The sequence below is a fragment of the Mya arenaria genome, chromosome 6, assembly GCF_026914265.1.
Source record: "Mya arenaria isolate MELC-2E11 chromosome 6, ASM2691426v1".
Taxonomy (NCBI): domain Eukaryota; kingdom Metazoa; phylum Mollusca; class Bivalvia; order Myida; family Myidae; genus Mya; species Mya arenaria.
Window position 1 is genome coordinate 11,536,196 of NC_069127.1, and position 25,449 is coordinate 11,561,644.

The 25,449-nt window shown below is 37.0% G+C and overlaps 1 protein-coding gene across 2 annotated transcripts in view; it reads right to left on the reverse strand.

The window, feature by feature from the left end:
* LOC128236602 (uncharacterized) overlaps positions 1–25,449 on the reverse strand; it is a 72,774-nt gene that overhangs the window by 18,642 nt on the left and 28,683 nt on the right. For both annotated transcript variants that reach the window (XM_052951572.1, XM_052951571.1), the window contains exons 17-20: positions 23,995–24,161; positions 23,290–23,409; positions 22,145–22,301; positions 21,052–21,268 (exon numbers count right to left, since the gene is read on the reverse strand). In XM_052951572.1, coding sequence (XP_052807532.1) covers positions 21,052–21,268; positions 22,145–22,301; positions 23,290–23,409; positions 23,995–24,161 — 661 coding nt within the window. The remainder of the gene's footprint in view (positions 1–21,051; positions 21,269–22,144; positions 22,302–23,289; positions 23,410–23,994; positions 24,162–25,449) is intronic.

Genomic DNA, 25,449 nt, shown 5'->3' on the forward strand with positions numbered 1-25,449 from the left:
CACACACCAGTGACATGGAGAGTACAGACCACCACACACACCAGTGACATGGAGAGTACAGACCACCACACACACCAGTGACATGGAGAGTACAGACCACCACACACACCAGTGACATGGAGAGTACAGACCACCACACACAACAGTGACATGGAGAGTACAGACCACCACACACACCAGTGACATGGAGAGTACAGACCACCACACACACCAGTGACATGGAGAGTACAGACCACCACACACAACAGTGACATGGAGAGTACAGACCACCACACACAACAGTGACATGGAGAGTACAGACCACCACACACAACAGTGACATGGAGAGTACAGACCACCACACACAACAGTGACATGGAGAGTACAGACCACCACACACAACAGTGACATGGAGAGTACAGACTACCACAAACAACAGAATAATGCAGAGTACAGACTACCACACACAACAGAATCATGCAGAGTACAGACCACCACACACAACAGTGACATGGAGAGTACAGACCACCACACACAACAGTGACATGGAGAGTACAGACCACCACACACAACAGTGACATGGAGAGTACAGACCACCACACACAACAGTGACATGGAGAGTACAGACTACCACACACAACAGAATAATACAGAGTACAGACTACCACACACAACAGAATCATGGAGACTATAGACTACCATATATGGTTGATTCAGTGAACAAGATGGAATGCTCTCACCGGTATAAATTAAGATAATGTCCATTTTTTTCTGATAAATTACTAGGAATGTAAACTTAAGCAAGCCAAAGGTAGAATAACCACATCAACAAACACATGCACAATTAGTAGAAATCATGAGGCACTTGGAACAACCTCTTGCAACTGCAGAATATACCAACCAAGTGTGGGAAAGGTGGGTCTATGTGCATGTTCAGGACAATAAAACCCTGATAACCATGATTGGGGGCTTCCTGCCTTATCTGGCTAGGCTTATCATGCTGGCCACACAGGAACACTACCTCAAGTACTGGGATAGGTTCCCAGAAAACCACTGGGTCAGCAGATAGAGATAAATATCATCTCCAAATACTGCCCATGTCTTCATATTAGTTAGCCCGTTTTTATTATCTCTTCAACAGCTTAAATGACATTCAATGTTTGTTGTATGCACAAAGTGACTTCCAAAAACACTGAGAAACAAATAAGACGTGTTTAGCTTCTTATTTCATGATGATTTTAGTGCACTCAAGGTAATCAATTATAAAACATTGAGTGGGTTTACGTTTTTTATCAATCTTATCCTTTAAGTGTTCGAGGAATTGCCTAAAAATTGTCATTGTCAAGTACTGGTACATGGATTTTGTATTGTTATTAACTGTATACATGTTTTTCTATTAACTGAAATGAAAAGTAGTGTAATCAAATGATTTTGAATAAGGTTAAGTAATAGTGACTGCACCAACAACCTGTATAATTTAAAATTATGCACTAGCGCTTCATAGTTTTTGAACAGCAAGGTAATTATGTTCCACTAAGGGAGTTATGCACCAGTCAATTGTAACCCTTTCAATAAAGGTTTTCAGTTGTAACTTCCATTATCTCAAAGCTGTATAAACGTCACAAATGGCAATACATCAGTTGTTTTATATTTCCTCAAAAGAGTGGACATTTTCAAAGTTGTCTAATGTTCAATTCACACAAATATGTAGCAAAACAATGGAACTATGGCTCTAAGATAATTTAAATTTACGACTTAAATTCACTAAGATCTCTATTGAAACGGTCCCCGAGGAACAGTGCGGACTTTGACTTTGGTCCAGCCAATCCCAGGTAAAATCTCCACCCTATGCAAACAAACTGCTGGTAAAATCCCGGCCAAATGCCCCCCACCCCAGGGACATCCTAGGTAAGGCCTATTTTCATGTACATATAATTTAAAGCATTTGTTTTGTGTTTACTTCATATTGATGTTTTTTAAGAAAAAAGATGATATATCCGGGAAATGCTTGGCTAGAATGCAGACAAATCCCATTAAAAGAACAAATATTTTCCGGTACAAAGCCACGGCCCATTCTCCGCTAATTTTGGTGCTTAAAACAAAACCACCCTATTCACTCAGCACTGCTGGTCCACCTGGAAGGTAGAAACTCGGCCAATTTTCTCCACTATCCATGGTAGTGGATAGAGGACAAGAAGAGTAAACAGTTCCACTGTTGATGTTCTAAAAATGGGTTTTACTTTCAGTTTTGCAATGTTTGCATTTTTATGTAAATTACATAATTGTACGTGTAGCAACATGGGCTGAGACTGAATTAAACTATCAGCTAGGTAGGTGACAGGGACATTTCACCAGTTTTTTCCCATGGAGACAGAGATATGTAGACTGTGGAATTTCATTCAAGTTGATCCCCTGCCATTTTGGCTCTCTTGATGAGCATTTTGGGTCAAAACTCGGGTATAAACGCAAAAATGATGTAAGTTCAGGCAAGATCATGGCAAGATAGGTCGTCCTATCACAACTCTGATGAACTGGTGAACAAGCAGATTGTTGGACTTGTATTTTTTGCAAATATTCCACTTCAGTTCAACACCCACACAAGCCGCCCATCACGGCCATGCTGCGGTGTAAGGGAGAGCAATCCTACAGCACATCTACAGTAGGCTAGAGAAGCATAAGCCTTCTAAAGTACTTTCTGGGCCTGCTCAAATTCTGAATTTTATGTAGCAGGGCTGGTTTAATGTTTTTATTCCATGCATTTTAAAAGTGAAAGAATTCAGGCTTGTGTATGCAAATAAAAATGAAGACTGCAACTAAACTCAACACAGCATGAACTATTGGCTAGGGTGTAGCAAGTAGGCCAATCTGATGTTGCGTACCATCTTTCAAGAAAAGCGACTAAACCCCCTTTGCTCTGCCATTCCCCCAGTTTTGCAAAGCTTTCAATTTTGCAACTGAAGGTATGCATGTAGGTTTTGTTATCTACACCCATCTACAGTGTAATATATCATAACAGTATCCTTGTATTTTGTTTTCAGAATCTGCTATCATGACCATGCTGAATTGCAGGGGAGTGCAGAGGGGACAGCAATGATACTTGAAAACACACCAGCAAATAACAATGGCCAAATCATGATATTATACCATTTTGTAAGAAAAAGGTTAACAACTCTTCTTATTTTACTTTTAAAGTACCTAATTTCACCTTAAAAATGCAAATACTTTGTTAGGGATTGGCTTGATGTTTAGATCAGATTTCGACTTCCTCATAGATAAAAGACAGAAAACATGACAAAATAAGAACTTTTTCCACTAAGCAAGTAAAATGATTGCAATCATGTTGCTATCGGTTGGTCACTAGGCTAACCTCACTAAAATAAAGAATGCAATAAAAGGAAGGAACCCTAAAACAAGTTTTAAAACAAAACATCTAGAAGATGACATTTCCCATCAAGTTAGCATTAAGATCTCCAACTCAAGCTGTGAGAGCGTAAGGGTTCTATATGACATTGAGTAAGAATCAGATGGCACCATTTGGCTTCCACCCCTCAATTTCTGAACCTGATATCCCTGAAGATGCCGGCCGTAATGTTTTTTGTGAATGGGCCTTCCTTCTGGCTGAGTGCCCAATGCCTCCTGCCCCTAGATGCCCTCTACGGGCTTTTAGACTTTATGACTTAACAACTATAAAGACCAATTGTGTGGTAACATTATAGCCTCATCATTCAAACCCTCTGATCTTTTATTCTATTTCTTTAAGTCTATGATATGGTAGGAGTATTTTCTACTCCAGTAGAGTGAAGTTGATGCTGGTGCTTTTTTCTTGTTTTCAAATCCTTGTCTTCTTTAGGACCCAGATATATATCCTCCAATGGTAGAATTGATGCATACATTACATACACAACACATTACTAAAATAAGCCAGAATTAGCCAAAGGCCCCCAATGCCCCCTTGCCTTTGTTAAGAGTCTATTTTGGGGCGTCCCTGGCGAAGGGGGTGCATGCCCCAATGTGCCCCCTCTTACACCAAATCCTGTAACCGCCCCTGGGCACACATCCGCACTCATTTACATTTGACCCCTAACCCTGGCACACATCAAAACTGCAAAAATGTTTTAAATGGGCTTGAACAAAAAGACTGAATTTTTCATTTAATACAATACTGACAATGAAAACCATGGGCCATAAAGAGCTTATAGAAGATGACTGAAAAGCCATGGAAACATGATAATCCATCAACCTTTTCTAACATGCAAATACCTATTTAAATGTCTGACATTAAAAATGCGTTCAGATCATAATATCTTCTACTACAATGTTAATTGCATTGTGGCCATACATGGAAAAATAACGGTAAATTGAACATAGTACAATTGAATAGGACAAATACTATTCTTCACTGATATATTCACTTAAGCTCCTGTCAAAAAAAATCAAGATTTGTGTATCCATTTGATTTGGTTATCATGGAAATCAGAAGAGTAACAATCGGAAATGGTTGACAAAAACTCTAATCCCACCACTACAGACAATATCAAATTTTATTGGTGACAGAACACATCTAAATACTTTAAATTAAATATCTTGCCATCCTTATGACTAAATATTCTACAACTAGGATAGACGAGGGGGATGTTCCCATTGGCTGGGAGAAAGAAAAAAAGAAACTTTGAGGAACTTGCTACAGCCTTATAAGTGCCTTTTCATTCAATCCTGACTTATGGTGGCCATACAGTGGCACTTCATACCCAGAAACATTAAAAAAGCATGGACTACAAGATTTACAGTTCTATCTTCCTAAATCTGTCTCATTCCATTTACCGTCATTTCAGCATCTCCAAATGAAATGACATGAAGAGTGCAAGTCCATTTCCAGGGTAGAAAGCAGAAAAGGTATAATCATCACAGGCTGTTGATCATGTTGATGGGCCCTTGGTCCTCTTGGGTGAGAGGTGGACACCAGAACAACTTAACCTAATCTACATATTTAAAACATGAGAAACATCAGGAATGTGGCCCCTGAGTACCGGAAGTCTAGTGTACCCAGTACCAAAGCTGAGTTTCCATCCAGAAGAACCCGAAGAACTGTTCCTCTGTACACCGGCAGCACCAGACCCACATAAACAGCATCAAGAACCTGGGTAGCTTATACGTTGCTGCTTCATCTCCAAAAAGGCAAATCATTAAAAAACAAGTTACATTTTATCTTGGTAACATATTTGATAACAAATGCATAATTCTTTGACGTTTATACATATCTCCAACTCCTGGATGTTAAATCTGATGTCCACAAGAAAACTACTTGCCAGTTAATATCTTGTATTAAATCATTAAAAACTTTGATTACAAAACAGAAAATGAAAGAGCTACTTTTCCAAATATAACGACTTCCGTAGATGGTATTCATAGGGTTGACCCCTGCTTTTAGCCTTTTCAAATAACAAGGTGAAATTTGTTTCACTAGAGATATTTGTTAACAAGATATCATTTAGTTGTCGGATACATGCAAGCAATAATTATACTCTTCGGGGATAAATTGGGACTACTTTGCAAATACAAATGATACAAATTACACATTCCAACAAAATTAAGCGTTTCTAATTTCATTAACATGGGTAGAGTGAATCTCCGCTATATTTAACTGTCTTGACTTTCTGTCAACTCTCTGCTGGGCTTCTAGAGTGGTCAGTGTAAGTGTACACCCCTAAATGTCCAGATTTACAGCCCAGGCCCCTGGACATTCAACAGCCCTTTCATCTGATACACTGAGAAACTGACCCACTCCAAAAACACATACATCCTAGGGAAAATATCAATACACAAAAGGACCAGGCCCTCTTAACATTTCAAAAGAATCTCCAATAATGAAGAGCCTGAAAATGTTTATATGCTAATTAGATGTTTTGATTTAAGCAGAAAATTGCTTTTTAAATTTTACTGCTACATCTGCAGCAATAAAGGGTTGACACTGATTGGTATATGCTTAGTAAAATACAGGCTGCATTTTATGAATGAAAATTACAGTTGTCAAATTCAAATTGCCATGTAAATGAAACAATAAAATAATTCAGAGCTTGTTTAAGAAACTACTCGATGTGTATTGGATTGAGCACAAAAAAACTCCAGCACTACAGCTGCAATATTCATCGTTGTTTTTGACATGCACACAAATTGCTGCTAAAACAGAAGTGACATGTCCCCTGTAAAGGGGCCAGCAAGAAGGTCAGCCCCATTTCATAACAGTTAGGTCAAGGGGTCAGATACATTAACAAGGGTATTAAGTACCCTGCCTGTCAGTCTGTCACAGGAAATGCACAATTTCTGTCATAAAAACTGGTAATCTGCGCTATCCAATCGAACATGTCAGAAGCAGAAGTACCAGTCAAAGAGGAGAAGCTATTTTGTAATTGGGGAAGTAGCACTCCATAATAATAAGGCTGGTATTTTTAATGGCAAAAAACCCTGGAAATACACCAATTTCCCTATGTTCCATCCGGTCCTGTGTTTGATGTTAAAGGCAGGTATGATGGTGACCAGGCCTGTTTGACATGGTTTATGGTCCATGCAACAATACAGCCAATTTCACACTCCCATTCTGGGCTTACTCAAACCGTTTTGCTTGAACTACTAATATATACCAATGTGGACCACAGGCACTCTGGTTTTGAGAATAAAATAAAGGGAGAAGAAATTTCACTGTATTTACATTGCTATTTCAACGGTCAATACCAAACTGCCAATCAACATAATGCAAAATAAGTGATAATTATGTTTGACATTATAGTTGCATTTAGTTGGCTGGTGTTGAAATTTTCAACAACAAAAACAGAGGGTCTCTTAGTGTCAACCCGGATGAATGGAATCAATGTTCAATTCGTTCACAGGTTTCAGAACAACTGTGACTACCATGGTCATACTATAACAAGGAGTTCAGTCCATTATTCATCAACCTGCTCTTGAGCTTACCTTTACCGGAACAACATCATAACTACTTGAAGTTGTATAAGCAGTTAGCTCAGTTTTGCTTTGAAGCTGCATAATGTTCAATCCTACAGTGCTATGACACTCTGGGGTCAGTTGTCACACATACGGGGAGCTGTGGACTCAAGGGGCTGGGGACTTTAGGGGCAGGAAGTAATGGCTACCTGGTGGCCCCTTGAGACCCAGAGGACCCCATAACTCACACCACTGGCACCCAGGGGGGCTATAGGGGTCAGGTATAACAAAGGGATTGAACAATCACTTTATTCAAATGAAGAGAACACCTAGAACCCTTTTAACCCTTAGATCACAGGGGCAGCCCGTCTTTGTCCCCTGATTGAAGGGGCCATCAACATAACATCAACCAGGAGATTATTCTCTTGATAGGGGCCCAAAACAAACCAAATGACAGGGCTTTGTCCAACGTTGTGAAAACACTTGTAGGATATTTTACACTGGGCGAACATTGGTTCAAAACACTGATTCAAATGTTACAGATTAAACTTTTGATTTAAAGTTAAAAGATTTGAAGTGATGATAGTGATGACATGTTTGAATCTTGAAGATTAAAGTGATCAGTGTTCTGCTGTGTAATTATCAATTAATGTACCATTTCACCCCAATAACTTCAATGCTATTAGGATGTCAATAATGTACGATTTGTGATTTGTATCTTAATTTTATTGTTATTACAGTAATGTATAAAAAGTAATGTAAAAGTACTTAAACATCCCATATTGTCATGTGGGTAACCTACTATTTCGCAAGGAGACACTTGCAGTATATAATTATGATTATGGCATATTAACCCTTTACTTCATGTAAACCTAAGCCATTTCAAGTTGCCAGTGGCTTAAGATATATACCCATGATGTTTGGGCAAACATAATGTGCAAAGCATAGCTTTTTAATTGTCTTATTTTATGCTAGACTAGTTTGCTTCTAAGTTTTTGACAAAATATTGCACTTGAAGATCATAATTATGATGCCCATTCACAAACGCCTTCACTAAAAAAAGCTGTAAATCAGTTTCCACCAGACACAAGACATTATCTATCAACATCTATTTTCAATATTGATGAAAAAGAGTCAACAATGTGTGGCTCTTCCATAAATCTTCTTTAATAAAAATATTCATTGGAATTCAACCAAAGATCAACCAACAGAACCGCATTCACGATTGCACCACATGTTTACCCATCATGTTAACATAGAGACCATCATGTCTATATATAGAGTGAAGTGTCCACCAGCGCACACATCCACTAGTGAAGGACCCAACCCCAAACCACAGCCCTTTGTTACCTGCCCCCCCCCCTACCCTCCTACACCTTGTCATTATAATCATGTAACCCTGATAGCCTCACTAATCTTCCAACCACAATTTACAGTTTAACTTGCTAACTTGCATCTTTCTAATGTGCTACATGAAATTTTGTGGTTTTTAAACCGGATTTCTGAATGAAATGTTTACGTTGGCTGGGAAAAGGATTTTTTGCATCATTAAATTAAGAACATGTTATTGAAGAAGGCAGTAAAGCAGTTACTGCACACACAAAGGTCTGAAGTGGAGCATGATGCATATACATTATGAATGAAATTTTTAGTTATGAAAATTTGCAATCATATTGATAAAAATGAAGATATCTGCAAGTAATTACCTATTACACAGTTGCATGAACAAGCCTTATGTTAATGTCATAATGGGTATGACGAGAGAAACACCACCATGATTGAACAGCCCAGTCCTCCAGCAAATCTAGGGATAAGCTGTGCTTAATATTCAAGATCAGAGTGCCTGTCAAGAAGAACATCCAGAAAAACAACATTGGGCATTCTGCATACTCCTCAGGCCTGGCAGTCCTATAGCTTACCAAATCAGCTTGAACCCCTTCTTCAGAGTACAGGACCCTGTGTGGTCTACATTCCTCATGCAAACATGGAGATGCGACCAGCACAAAAGGTCTTGACTTTCTTCTGCTTTGTACCCCCAAAGAAAAGAGCTGTTTACACTTACTGCCAATGGGAGTGTATTGGTCCATATAGGGGTATACTATATCCGAGTCATCCTCTCTCCTTACATGTAATAAATACAAAATTAGCTATCACAACATCTAAGAGTTGGAAGCTGAAAACAAACACTTCAATGTGATCCTACCTGGTTCATCCAATACCATGTCTTTAAGGTCATTCTTTTCATGATACTACCATTGTAATGTATGGTTTTCATTTATGTCATTTCTATATGGTTTTATATTATTTTTAATTCATTGGATCTGGGCCACTTTACTGGTTATGTGTTGCGGATATCTATGTATTGAAATAAGGTATCAGATCTGATCTGAAGATGTAAAAACATTGGTTGGTTGTCTTCATAATAAAAGTACAATGTACCCATGCTGATAATGAGTGCAAACAAACGGTCAGAGACCTATTAAGGGGACAGCTATTGACAGGGGTCTCAAGGAATGGAAACTAAATATCAACATTTCAAAACATTTACATAGATAAAAGTTCAATGCTCAGGCCTGGAGTCAGAAAGTTGATACAGTGTAAACATAACGGTATGTAGCACACATACGGCTAGCCACTTAGCCAGGGTCCAGACCAGCTGAACTGTATATCTGTCCCCTTCAAATCCCTTATAAATACCTTACCCCTTTATGTCTGATACACATCAAGACATGCCATGGACACTTAATGACCCGCTGAACCCAAATCTCCTTTCAAGCCTAATAATAATTTAATATAGATGCTTTGTGATAGGCGACAAAAGACGGCCATCCTTGTTTTCTGAAGATGGGAAAAATAAATATATTCAGCAAATTAACAATAAGAGGCATTTCTCTTATTCTCTGTTGAAGCCATTAACCACATGAAGATGAAATATAATGTACTAGATTCAAACCTGTGGGACCTTGGCTGACCCTTAAACGAATAGTCAGGAAATATAAATATTAAAATCTCATTCAGGCCAGTGTCATGTTAATTGGAGATTAGTACCTGTGGATGCCATGCGGCCAGTACTGAATGTTCATCTACAGCAATAGGGTTCTCAATGTAGTCATCACTAGCCAATTAAGGGGGGAAGAGAAGGGCTGCCGCTGTACGTCTCCACCCGTGAACATTTCAGGTCACTCAGTAAAGAAATTATGCATAAATTACACCAAACTGCATAATTCTACAAAACAATTGCCACTTTTTCTTGATAGAGGAGCCCCTACATGTTGACAGCATTTATTTTGGGGGTTCTGGGGACAGAGGTGCATGCCCCTGAGGTGTGCCCCTAAATTACAACCCCTTTAACTCAAACCCTGGACATCTTTCTCCACAGCAGCAAGGCAAACCAATGTACTTAAATTATATATAAACTGGAAGTTTGGTGTATAAAAAATATATTGAAAATAGAGCAACACTTCTTCAAAGTATTTAAATTCAAAAGAATAACTGCTGAGGGTAAAAAGAGCCTCCCCGACAGCCGCATTCCACAGACATGGAGGTTGGCCATCTCTCTGCAGGTTCCCCGACATACAATATGTACAACAAATAGAACTAATTTACCATTCCTATTACATAATTGGGACCTTTTCCCATGAAATTAGTGGTTTAAAATGTCCTTCATGGTGAAATAATGCCAATAAACGTTTATATAATCAGGAATGTGCAACAACTAGCTGTCTGCTCTGTAATTTGCACATTCTTTGAGTAGATTTTCACTTCAACAATGACCTAGGTGGCCCAATTTGCAAAGATGTAAGAGACATGCACAAACATGGAGGCATGATACTCTGAACAATCTTGACAAAGCTATTGCATAAAGCTTTAACAACAATTTTGGGCCAACAGATTACCAGTAGCATTAATGTTTTGTTGTTGTTGTTTTTCATTTCAAGCACTGAAAGTTCAAAAGTGAAACCTTGGCAAACTGTTAACCCCTTGATGGTGATGTTAATTTTACATGCTGACACTAATGTTGGAATAATTAGCATAATTATTGCTTAAATGACAAATCTTTCAGGTGTTTTTATATCATATTAAACTGAGTGTGATTAATTCTACAAAGGAAATCAAAAGTCTTAGAATGTCAAAGAAAAGTTTTCATTAATTGCCATAATTTCAAGGAATTCAAAATTATTCCTCCCTTTTCATTTTAGAGAAAACTTTATTAAGCTGTAAAAATCATTATATTCTTTTTGACCAGAGGGAGTTGAGATAGTGTTTAATGGCCAACATTCCAGCAGGCCTGGGAAAGCGGTCAGTTTTACAATGTTTCGTCCACTGAACCCTTCTACGGCCCTGCTCTATTGTCCTTGGACCCTTCGTTTGAAAACAAGTCATAGGGGTCAATACTTCAAATTTAATCTATGCATAAAAATCAAGTTAATTTTGACTGGTTTTTACAATGTCTGGACACAAAAAGAGACAAGATGCCATTTTTATTAGCCACTGGTCATTATCAGTACAAATCAGTTAGGAAATCAAAACTAACAATTGAGACACATACCCGTGATGGGATTCACACACTGTCTTGCCCTTTAGCTCAGAAATCATTTTAAATACAAACAAGGCATCAAAGTACTTAATTATACATTAAAGAGATATCTTAGATAGTTCTTGTATAATTCATATTTGTACTCAAGAGATTTTTTGAAGAGAACAATTTTAATGACAGAACATGAATTCCTTTTCAAAACACTAATCTTAACATCTTTGTTGTAATGCCTCAATGAAAATATTCCACTAAGCAAAGGAGCTGACAGACATTTTTTTTTAATTTTCATTATTTTTAGATTTTAATCAAACCCAGTCAAAAATAATCCATGTATTCATGAATGGTTTTGAGACGGAAAATTGTAATTAAATGTCACCATGTCATCCTGCTCTGGCCGGGGCTATGGAGACCTGGCAATTGAATATTTTTATAAGATTTCAATATCCCACCCACTATCAATGCCTGTTATGAATCCTTAATTGATTTGACACCAAGATTAAGGGACACAGTTTTTGGCAACATTCATTGTGATGCTATAGCTATTCATAGTCTAAATAAAGACCAAAAGTCTTAACGGTAAAACATAACCACAACCCAAACAAGCTAATGGATTCTACATAAATTAGGGTTCGGAATGTAGACCCCATTGTACAAGAAGTCATTTATGGGGCTCCACAAAAGTCAATTGAATAACATTTGCTTTCGTTTGTACTTAACTAGAGAAAGGTGACTTTTAAAGCCGTAATCCCCGCTATTCAACTTTCTACCCAAGACAGCAGGTGACAGAGCTTGAGAATACAAACTGAAAGCTTGCACTTTGCAAAACAGTAATTTTAGAGTAATCAATCACTCCGCACAGGAAATGAGAAAATCAGACCTGCCCCTCTGCCCCTCTGCCCCACATTTAAGGGTTGAGTACTCAATATAAAGCAACTCCAGCCTGAAAACCAGCACAGAAGCTCTCATCTCGAGGAATTTGACCCAGAGACACTCCTTCATAAAATACAATGTCTGAAAAACCCTAATCACTTTAAAAGGAGCTGGAGAATCATCACAGAAAGGTGATATCTGCCAATTAGTATCTTCAGTTTTAACTACTAGTAACAGTGAAAGAATTCATTTTTAAAGGGAATCACTGAATGTGCTTTAATATGGTTGCTACATGTACTTTATAAACTAAGGTTTGCAGGAATCAGGCTGGAAAAGTTTCGAGGCACATAGTTTACATATTTATCATCATTCTATAAGGAAAAAATACTGGGTGACCTACAGGCATCAATATCTTGTATTGCCCATTTCATTAGCCACCATTGGGCCATGGGTTTGGTCTATGCTGCGGAACCTTAATACAACCCAGCTTTTACTATGATCAAAACTGAATGATAAGAATAAAACAATTATTAAGCAATAAATCATTTCATTTATATAGACCATCTAGACTGATAATGAAACATTAGGAGTGACATTATTTTTCGTGGTATTTCATTGTGAAGGTCAGAAGGACAAAACATTTAATAGTCTGTGTTTCTGAAATGTTTTTATGAACACAAGTGAAAACATGGTATTTCATAATATCCACATATCCTTGTTATGTATGAAGTATTATGGATATGAAGTGTATAAGTGAATCAAAACACCTGGCCTAACCACATACAATATGCGCACTTGTAGCGGAAAGAAAATAATTAACTCTATCATCTGTCATAACAAACTACTGTACACGCCAAATGCATCATAAGTTATGTATTATGCACAGTGTGTTGTCAAAGACAAATTAAATGGTATAAAACGTTATTTCTCTTTTAATTCATCAAAAAGAAACATTTTTTGGTAAACTCCAATTAATCTGGCACTTATTCAGGGTCATTTTTGATTGATAAAATCTTATTTTAGGATGAATTAAATACCGTAAAAATAAATGACATATTAAAAACACACAAAAAACATTTCATCTACTTTCTGACATCTATCTGACAACATACTTGATGCATGGAATTTGTTTCTTACTTCTATTCAAGTAAGCATATATTAGTATACAGCTTTATAGTGTTTTAAGAGAAGAATAGCATTTAAGGACTTCAACTTCTTTCCAATTGATTTGCTTTGAGTTATGTTCACAGTGCATTCTTTATACATATATCTAGCTAGATATGTACTTTCACAATACCACAGGCAAATAGTTGGATCCCATTAATAAGATCTAGTTAAGACTGACAGCATGTCACCATTTGCATTTCTTGTCAAAATAAAGCATGTTTATGGAAATTGGATACAGTTTACAAGTTTCCAAGTGAGTAAAATTGACCCCAAACTTCTAAGGTCCCTGATTTCACATCAGAAAAATAGCCCCCAGGGGCCATGCAGGGGCTACCTAAGGACAAACTCATAAAAAATATTGTATTCATATGTAGGAAACATAACTGTGCTCATGGTTCATATGTAAAGTATGCAGAATCAATTTAACAGTAAATTCTGGCCTGCAGGTCACTTCCTGATAAGCCTGCTGGCTGAGCTGATTGTTTCCAGCCCCACACTGACCCCTGGTCAACAGGGACACCGGGACTGCCCACAGGAATAAGCCCCATATTCACTTGTTCATGGTTTAAAAGTAAGCAGCTGTGATTAGATGCCTAGCAGTTGAAATGAAATGAAAATAGGTAACAATCATCAGTGCATCAGTGTGTTTTAGGAAGGAAGATTACAAATGCCATACACTTTAAAGCCTATGAACCATCAGAACCCTAACCTAGAACAGGGCTTTTGTAGAGGGTAGGCTATGTCCAGTCAGGGCTCAGGGATGGTCAGTCAGTGGTCAGTGAGTGCAGACCAGGCCCCATTCCCACCGTCAAGGGATCATTGATGTCAGAATCACCACCGGTCAACACCAGGAATACACATCTCCTCAAATGAGAAACAACAGAATGAGTTCACCTACAAAAGATAAAGTGACCCTCGGTCAATATCAAAAGCTATCAGAGTCCATAAATTTGATAACCAGTTATTTTGATAACCAGTTTTGTCCTTCTGTAAAGGTGTACTTATTTTTCAGTTCCTTGAAGTTATGATCTCCACAGTTACTTGTTTACTAATATTTTCATAGAAGGAGAAACCAAACCTCAGATCTTTCAGTACAGTCGAAACTTGTTATGTAGACTTTGTCGGGACCTAGGGAAAAAAGTCCAGATAATGAACATTCGACACATCCGAATTACAAAAAAATATCACCAATCCCAACACATTTGAGTTTATGTCCGCCATTCAACTTCTTCAATTGAACAGTCTTGTTACCATCATAAAAACAGCAAACGTATTATTAAATAATAATGTGTAAAAAAATGAATTATTCATGTCAAATTTATTTAATTCACGTTTATGGATTACACAAAATAGATATAAACCACAATTACATACACATGTACATTGTGAGAAAATAGTATAGCACATATGAAAAATAGTACATCCGTTATGACTGTTTGTTTAGTACATGAAGTATAGAGAAATTTCTTTGGCACATATCTTTCAATGGTGTCAAATTTTTTGATGATGCCATCGGTTCCCTTGTGTGGTTCACTGAATAATGCTTGAGCAATAAATTGCTCTTTTATCAAAATCATAAACAAACAACTTTAATTATTCACACTTTCTTATTAACCTCCAATTATGACAGTTTGTTATTTTGACACGCATGGTAAATTAGCAACATGCCGCAAATCGTCATGAATATTTTCACACCTACATCCCGATCTTCAGTGTGACATAAGAAACAAAGAAAATGTGTGAAATTCGACCACAGGGACTGAAATATTAGGTTGACATAGATAGAAAAATCGACACAAGCAGATTCATTTCATATAGAATAAGAAGGAATAAAGTTGGAACCGGAAAAAAAAGTTGACACAACCGGAAAGTCAAAATATCCAACGTCGACATAGGGAGTTTGCAATGTAGTTGTGTTAAAAGTAATTAGCAGAACAATTGCCAATTACCATGTATTGGTATGTGTTAAGGACCTTTTTGTGCAATAGGTCATGTGTACATAATTCAAGCTTAAATGACATGTACGAGAGCACGAGGAAAGAGATTTATGCAGGTATCAGCGATCTTACAAGTTCAAGATTTACATGAAATTTTGCAAGCGAAACATCAGCCGTAATTGTAGCTACACATTATAACCATTACACATCACATTAAGCAAACTCCCTGACCTTTCATTAAGACCTTTAAATGCAAGAAAAGATAATTATCTGATAGTTAATCAGATGAAATTTAAAACACTCAGTTAAATTTGGGAAGTCATAAGACTAATACCAGATAAATTTCTGATAAGCTTAATGGCTGTAATTGAGTCTGTTGGCCACCCAATGGCAGGAGAGGTGACAACATAGTGTCCACACATGGTCCACTAATGATCTACCAGTCATCAATCATATTTCCAGGGAGGGGGCAGCCCAGTTGACAGTTCCATCATGGGTGGGTTGTGGTCAAATTGGCGATAACAGCACCACTCAGCCCTAAGTTCTCCTCATTACTGATTGTGGCAGTGCACTCATTGTTGAAATGATCTATAACAAAACCTCTACAAGTGACACGTTTATTCACTTTCTGATTTTGGGGCTGAAAACTATATAAAAACTAGTAGATGACTAAGGAGTTAAATGATACAGCAATTGAATTTCAGATTGAAGGAACAGGTACACAAACTTGCAGTTTGGGCAAAAAAGTATTCTAAATAAAAAATAGAACACTGTTGCATTTAGAAAAGTTTTGACATTTACATGTCATGAGATTGATCATATGTGACAGTGACCTGCACCCAATCTGGAGAGATGTTTTTTACTGGCAAATTTTTTCACTTAATCACAGTTTACATCTTCCATTTCAGGAACACTAGAAATACCCCTAAGGGCCCTTGGAGATGTCTGGTATGCTGATTTAGTAGGCAAGAAAATGACTGGCTGATTATCACCAAATGTTATCTTTAGTTACAAAGGTACTTGTTTTGCTGGTATTCTGCTAATTCTGATGAACTCTGTGATAGTTAATATCGCTGTCAACAACAGGTGGGTAATTACCAGCCCTGGAATACTGGATATATTTCTGGGAAAAATTAGCACCATCAGAGAATCACAAGTCCTCCACTCCAGTCTTTGTCACTCCATAACTTGTTGTCAACCCTTTTTCCAAGAAATATTGATATCAATCTTTATAACTTGTTATAAACAGGAAACCCCTGTGCATGCATTTTCTGACATTAACTTATGCAATGAGTGTTGACCAGCAGCCTGTTTTGATCCTGGTGAAAGGCCATGAACCCTTGGTTAGTTGAAAGTCACGGCAAGAACACTAGGGGACCGCATGATTTTAACAGCAGAAGGGCTGGGATGATTAAAGTTTATGTGTTCCAAAGAGTGATTTGGGAAGTGAGCTGCTCCATTTATCAACATTTATAATCATAATTACTGCATTACAGCACAGATCAAAACCAACAGGGGCCTGGAATGTTAATGCTCCCCATTTCTGCTGACTCTACAGGATTTTCCAGGAAGATGGCCTCACAGGCAATGAAATCAAAAGAACACCTTCTGTCTAACAATTTTACCCCTTTACATCAAACTTAATATAATTATTATTATTAAATCATGTTTCAACAAAAACTTCAATATTTCTAAATCAATTGCAAAAATGAAATGGTTTTGCCTACAAAAGCCACCCCCAATCCCCACATGGTTGGCCATATTAGGGACATAGAATATGAAATTATGAATCAATTTAATCTGGAAAATATTTAAATCAATAAAGGCAGGAATATGTTCTGTGAACACAACAGTAATTTAAAACTGTTAAATGAACTGGCAATGTGGTATGAATTATTCTTCATTTATGATATAAAGGCAAGTGTCGACTACAGTATTCTGATGAGCCGGGTGATAAACTCCCACATCAAAGCCCACCACAGGAAATCTCCGGTGATTTTCTCAATGAAATGCCTAGAACTAACTGTTAACAATTTCCCCACCGTGACAATCATAGAAACATGATCCTCCAAGCCACAGCCATGTACAACAACACCACAGCCTGATAGGTTGAACAGCACTTGTTTTCTTACCACAAGCATTTGAAAGCATTTATTAAATGATTAACAGTTAAAAAGTTTTTTGAGTGGATGATCAGAATTAAATAAATCTGATAACATTGTTAATGCAGAGAAAAACATCAAACATTATACACTGAAAAAATCAAAAGAGCCCATCTTAAAACAAGGAGGTTGAGAATGGTGTACTATTGTACTTCAGGACAGACTGTTATTTCCGAACTGCTGTGTGCAACAGTCAGTCCAAGCAGTACCTGTGAAACTTTCAAAGCTACCTTTTCTGAACATAGCGCTTTTTTATTTTACAAACCAAATACGGTTTAGTTAATATCAATTTATTACTTAACATAATAAATAACTTTAAAAAAAATTGAACTTAATTCAAAAATGAAATTCTCACACCCAGGGGCATAAATTTAAAGGCTGCGGTTATGGGCCCTGTTACGAATATGCATATTGCCACTTGTAGCATAAACAAGTTTCATGTGAATACCTTGAATTAAAAGTAAAAGGCCAAAACCAAAGGTAAATGTTTTACCCATCACAAATGACATCAAGGATATTACCCTACTCTTTTTAAAAAACAGACACCCTTAAAATAAATATATTATTGAGGTATTAACATGCTGAATGGTGTATACATAATAATTAAGCCACGTTATATGATGCAAGCTGGAATTGATAGATATACTAAACTGCTTATTAATGGTTTTGAACTTACTGTAGCTTATAATGTAACTATAAACTGGTAAAATTAATGCCCCAGGTATTACTCATAGTTTGCAAATTTCAATTTCATAAAAAAAATAGCGAAACTAAAACTTAATCACATGAATGAAGATCTTTGTTTACCTTTTTGATAAAATAGTGCAGAAAAAGGATGAAACCCATCAATCAAATACTTTGCATAGTTCACTTAAATTAAAACACCCGCAAAGGTGACCTTGGCCTAATTTTAGAATGAGCTTTTACTCAACGATTTAAATTTGCACTTAAATTTCAGGAAAAATTGCAAGCTGATTTATAAATGTTCTGGTACTGTGTCATAGTAGTATCTGGGTTTTCTTAAACAATTTATTTTATATGAAGAAGGGTTCAAATGACACAAGCTACTTTCAGTTTTGTCATCACCAAACTAAAGAAGATATTTCAGTTTACTTATAAAGATGTATTAAAGGGAGGTAACTGCAGAAAGCTGTAATACGCAGTTATCTCATTTCCCCTGTGTATCTCCCCTGCTTGGCAAACATCACTAAATTAAATTAGTAGATAACTGCAGTGTTCTTTCATTTCAAAATATGAATAGCATCATAAGCAGAAGCCGACATCGTTTTGCTTTTGTCAGTCGATAAGTTGAACAACAACAACTATCAAAACTTGCTGTTATTTTGCCTTGCTACACATGCATATTAAGACCTGGAACGTGCCTGTTCATTATCATGGTGATTTCTGAATCCGGGTTATTTCCATGTTTGTGGACAACAATGCCCACAGTGATAAACAAAAGCTGACAAAAACTTTCTTTACTTGGAAAAACAGAGAGGCTTACATAATATAACAGGAAGCAGGGACATATTTTGCACACGCCGCACATTCCTGGAACCATTATCTTGCAGTTTACTAACATGATACTGATACTTGGTCCGTATTACAGAAGCATCTCAAGATATTTTTAACATATTTTAACCTCAGTGCAAAATTTGGAATTGTTATATTTCTATAAAAAACTAGTTCTTTAACATGGAATTTTCATTTCTAAAATCTTAAGTGTCCATATTTAAATTGCAGAATATAAACTTAACACTTTCGTGAAATGAAATAAAACAGGTGAGGAAATTGTTGAATTTAAGATGAAAATGAACATTTAACTTAAGAAGCTTCTGTAATATGACCCCAGAACAAATGAAGTCACTTATTCTACAGAGTAGATTTACTGCTGTTTCTGTATGTATAGTCTCTTGAATTTCTTCTCTAGTTCAGAAATCAAACACCAACCTCCTTTAATTTTGCAAATTCTATCATAGCGAAGCACATAAATGATCTCATCTGTCATATTGTTTGCACATTAGTATGCATAATAGGTCTCACAAGTTAATGTGAGGTACCTTCAAGACTAAGTGGCTATTAAATTAGTTCAATTATCAATCACGAACATTATAACATAATATTAAAAAGTCACACATATACCATATGTATACAAGGGCAATCACATATATTCAATCTCAAAACGACAAAGAAACTAAAAAAAGTCATAACTGCGTTTTATTTCTAATGAGAAAACTATCTGCCAAATCAGCACTTCAATTTAAACACTTGTTGTAAGGATATTACCTAACTAATATGAGTTTTTGATATGGAAAACACATGTAGGGCAATTAAGCACCACTACTTCCCACTAACACAGAAGGCCAAAAGAACAACAATTCTGCTTCCTAGTACCGAGAGGTGGGGGTATTTTTAGCTTGTGTGGTTACATCAGAGACAAAGGAGGTCTATAAATAATCCAATAAGACGTTTCTTCTCGACAACAGGGCCAAGTCACACGCAGGAAACCTCCGCACTTGCTTCGGGAGCATGCAAGCGTGCGAACTTTACCGTTCTGCAAGTGCCACCAGGCCACTCAGAGGTAAAAACCCTCTTTTGAAAATTAGGATAGGCATTGCAATTTCGACAAAAGTTTCATAAAATATGAAATCATAGCTCATAATGCATATTATTTAATAAAACTTAACTTTTTTTTGTTTAAGTCTTACAATATGATTGTTTGTGTAAAAAGAAGTCAAATAAGGGATCCTTTATAAAAAAAAAATGTTGAAATATTTTTATAGAACTGTGACAAGAATTCAATTAACAGAGGAAGTATATATAAAGTTTCTATCATCAAAAGCAACCTTTCCCTTTTAATAGCTCAGTTTAGATTATGAGAAAAAAGACTAAACCACCAGATTATGTAATCTACTGGATAATTGCCTCCAAGTGGCTGCACAAGTAAGCTACATGAGAACGTGCTGGATCTACATACAGCATTTCAACAACTGCAACTAGACATCCACTTCTCTCAATGAGCATGGTGATCAGCTGATTGGGTTCACATGTGGCCTCCGCATTAGGGGGTGGGGGGAGGTTGCAGGATATTGTGTCACCGTACCAACATCCCCACCCCCCTTCATGACTTCAAAGCTGAATATATGACATGTGGAGGTAATCATCATCATCATGAAATACTATAGATAACATTGCAGTGTTGCTTGGGTGACAGTCAAAGGGAAGCAACTGCATGAAATCTCATAAATGCAAATATTCCTATACCTTGAACTTTTTGGTAACCACAAATCATATCAACTAATAATGTACATGTGACATGAAGATATTACACATAAAAACTGATATATCCTTTTTTGTATTTCCATAACCAATATCAATGGAAAATACCAGTAACATAATACAAATTCCACTAACATGAAAATATCATTCACTACAGCACTATCCTGACAGTACATTGCCCTACCTGTGACTGTGTCAGCCTGCCCATCATCAGCCAGTTCACCCCCCTCACTGATCACTGACTGCCCCCCATCCTCCATCACAGACTGACCAGCTACAATTGTGGTCGGGAGGTTGAAGTTGCATGGGAACGTAATCGTGGCCTGTGTCGTTCCACCGTCAGATCGTGCGATCGCCAGTGCCTGCTCGATCATCATAACGTCACACACAGACTTATGATCCTTGAATGAACAAGTTGGTATACAGCATAGACAAGTTGGTATACAGCATAGACAAGTTGGTATACAGCATAGACAAGTTGGTATACAGCATAGACAAGTTGGTATACAGCATAGACAAGTTGGTATACAGCATAGACAAGTTGGTATACAGCATAGACAAGTTGGTATACAGCATAGACAAGTTGGTATACAGCATAGACAAGTTGGTATACAGCATAGACAAGTTGGTATACAGCATAGACAAGTTGGTATACAGCATAGACAAGTTGGTATACAGCATAGACAAGTTGGTATACAGCATAGACAAGTTGGTATACAGCATAGACAAGTTGGTATACAGCATAGACAAGTTGGTATACAGCATAGACAAGTTGGTATACAGCATAGACAAGTTGGTATACAGCATAGACAAGTTGGTATACAGCATAGACAAGTTGGTATACAGCATAGACAAGTTGGTATACAGCATAGACAAGTTGGTATACAGCATAGACAAGTTGGTATACAGCATAGACAAGTTGGTATACAGCATAGACAAGTTGGTATACAGCAAAGTAGCCATAATTAAGATTATGAATTTTGCACACAAAAAAAGAAAAATAATTCCCCTCGCAAGTCTGTTTGTCATTGATGTAGCATAACGGCTCATGGGTTATGAGGATTAAGCATTTATCAATTTACAATGATTTATGTTCAATGCTTGTTACATTTTTACAGGATTTTCCATACCTACTGATGTAACATATCACAACTGTCATGCCTAATCAATGTTCACTTCAGAGTAAAAATATTTTTAACAAATGAGTACAAAAATTTGATGATTTTGTTTCACTATGAGAAAAAAACACATTTATACTTAAAGTAGCAATTTTTTACCCTGAGTAGCATTTCCGATCTGAAGATGGATCCACACTTATCACAGACGTATGTTTTGTTGTCGGTATGTTTGCGCTCAATGTGTTTGCGAATGTCGGTGAACGTGTAGCCGTAGAAATCACACACTCCACATTTGTAGTCTCGCTGACCCGAGTGTCTGCAAAAACAAGGAGAATTGAATGTCATTTCATTCACTATAAACTCCTGACATCTTCCAGCAATTAATTCACATTTCGTGCTGCACATTTAATGCAAAATTAGCATGGCTGCTGTTTTGTCAATTAAACTTAATCTTCATTAATATTAATGTGTGCATTCTATGAAATGGTGCAATGTTAAATTCTGTGAAACAGATTATTTTAATAAACCTTTATAACAGATGAGCAATGTACCAAGTTTTATATAAAATGTTTTATATTAAGTTCGTCCTTGTATTCCATAAGAATAATTAAGAACAATGCAAGCAGATAGCAACATTTTCCAGTTTTTCAGAGTTGGTCAAAGGTTATATATAACAACAAATATTTAAACCAGGGTTATGGGCCTAGATACACTTCTAAGACCAGAACCCCATGAAAATTGATTGTCTGCAGCTGATGGAGCCTCCACCAAGACCAGCAGGTTGGCTGTTTATAAACGGAGGCCTTTCATTAGGTACAACATTTTTCATAACCATCCAGATTTCATTAATCAGAGTTTTCACAGCATTTAGGATTCAATGCGAGTTCTTTGGCATATAACATACCACTAGGGACAAGTTCATTGCATTGAACTCCTTGAACAGTGCTGCATACATGTAGCATACCATTAAGCAACCCACCCTTGGTGGGGTTAAGATTTCCCCCTTCTTGGCAACCCAATTTACTCTGTAAGTGAGAATGGGGAATTACTGGGTCAAGTCGTAACACAGCCATACAAGTGCGGCCAGACCTTTTTGAACTCTAAGACTGACAAACTTGATACACATATGCCTATTGCCATTGGGAACTTGTGTACGCAGATTTCTTCAATACTTCTCTAGTTATAACTTACATCAACAGTTTTACATGAAAACATGGCCTATGACAAACACTATGACAAAACCGGGAATTGTTTTCTTTCTAAAAAGAAGGTGAGCAAAGTTACAAGGATATAAGTTAAAGAACCTTTTCATGTGTAGATCCTTGTTCTTCATGTGCCTAAAGTTTTTGCCGCACACCTCACAAGCGTGTTTGGGGTCCTCGTGTATCAACATGTGCTTATTGATGTCTGATCGCTCACATCCCCTGCAATAGTAACACTCATTGAGCCATATTTTTTGGAACTTTATTAAAGTCAACAATATTGTTAACATCATAATTGTTAACGTACAAATCTTTTATGCTCTGGAATTAAAATTAAAATGGACACATTTGTGATCTGCAGTATTTCGAACAGCTCGATAACCTGTTTTAGCTGTACATGTTTTATTTAAATATACGAGCATGTTATAAAATATATCACCTAAAAATGTTAACAATGATGTTGCTAATCCCATTATTTACTTAAACAAAGTTCTGAACTTTTTGGCCATTATTAGCAAGAATTGTCTGTAATGATTATCATCATTTTATTATTTTTCTTTCTCAAAAAAAAATTTGATTTCATAATGCCATGTTATGCACACAAGTCTTTTGAGAAACAAAGCAAATTATACTAAATAGAAACCCAACACTTTATAATCAATATATAAATGATGCTGTTTCAAGGTATCCAAATGGTTGGTTATTCAATGGAAACACATCATTAATTTAGAATGCGTAATTACTTTCACATTGTTCTACATATTAAATGTGTTTGTACCACTAGAGTCCCATACTTCACATCCATACCTGTACAAACAGTGGGGGCACTTGTATGGTTTTTCTGGCTCATGTATACGTAGATGACGCTTCAGGTGGGCCTTACGGGAGAATTTCTTGCTGCATGTATTACACTCGTACAGGACTTCGGCCGGCATGTGAACCATCTTCACATGCATCTTCATCACATATGTGTCCTGGAAATATGAGTGTGTCACTTTAAGAAAACAATACAGGGTACATAAGATTTCAATCTCCTCAAATCATTCATAGGTGTTTAAGTGAATTAAGAAATAAGGACTCAAAAGCGATCAACAGGAATGACTGAATTTAAGCATAAGGGAATCCTTATTCAGGTGAAGGCAGGTAAATATGTTTAAACAGAATTTAATTGGAAAGATGGAAAACTACAGACTAGCTGGATTAGCATCTACTATTTACAAGCACCTAATAGTACAGTGATGTTCCTACCAGTTGAACATTTTCTCATATACCATGACAACTTTGATTAAATAAAATGACAACTTTGATTAAATAAAAATTGACCTAGACAGAATGTTTACTTTAAACTATCCCTCATTCTATCACACAGACCTACCTTATAGACTTTACCGCAGATGTCACAGACTTACCTTATAGACATTACCACAGATGTCACAGACCTACCTTATAGACTTTACCACGGACCTACCTTATAGACTTTACTGCAGATGTCACAGACCTACCTTATAGACATTACCACAGATGTCACAGACCTACCTTATAGACTTTACCACGGACCTACCTTATAGACTTTACTGCAGATGTCACAGACCTACCTTAAAGACATTACCACGGACCTACCTTATAGACATTACCACAGATGTCACAGACCTACCTTATAGACTTTACCACGGACCTACCTTATAGACATTACCGCAGTTGTCACAGACCTACCTTATAGACATTACCACAGACCTACCTTATAGACATTACCGCAGATGTCACAGACCTACCTTATAGACTATACCACAGATCTACCTTATAGACTTTACCGCAGATGTCACAGACCTACCTTATAGACATTACCGCAGATGTCACAGACCTACCTTATAGACATTACCACAGACCTACCTTATAGACTTTACCGCAGATGTCACAGACCTACCTTACAGACATTACAGCAGATGTCACAGACCTACCATATAGACATAACCGCAGATGTCACAGACCTACCTTATAGACTTTACCACAGATGTCACAGACCTACCTTATAGACTTCAACGCAGATGTCACAGACCTACCTTGTGGATTATACCACAGATGTCACAGACCTACCTTATAGACTTTACCGCAGATGTCACAGACCTACCTTATAGACTTTACCGCAGATGTCACAGACCTACCTTATAGACTTAAACGCAGATGTCACAGACCTACCTTATAGACTTAAACGCAGATGTCACAGACCTACCTTATGGACTATACCACAGATGTCTAACGGCA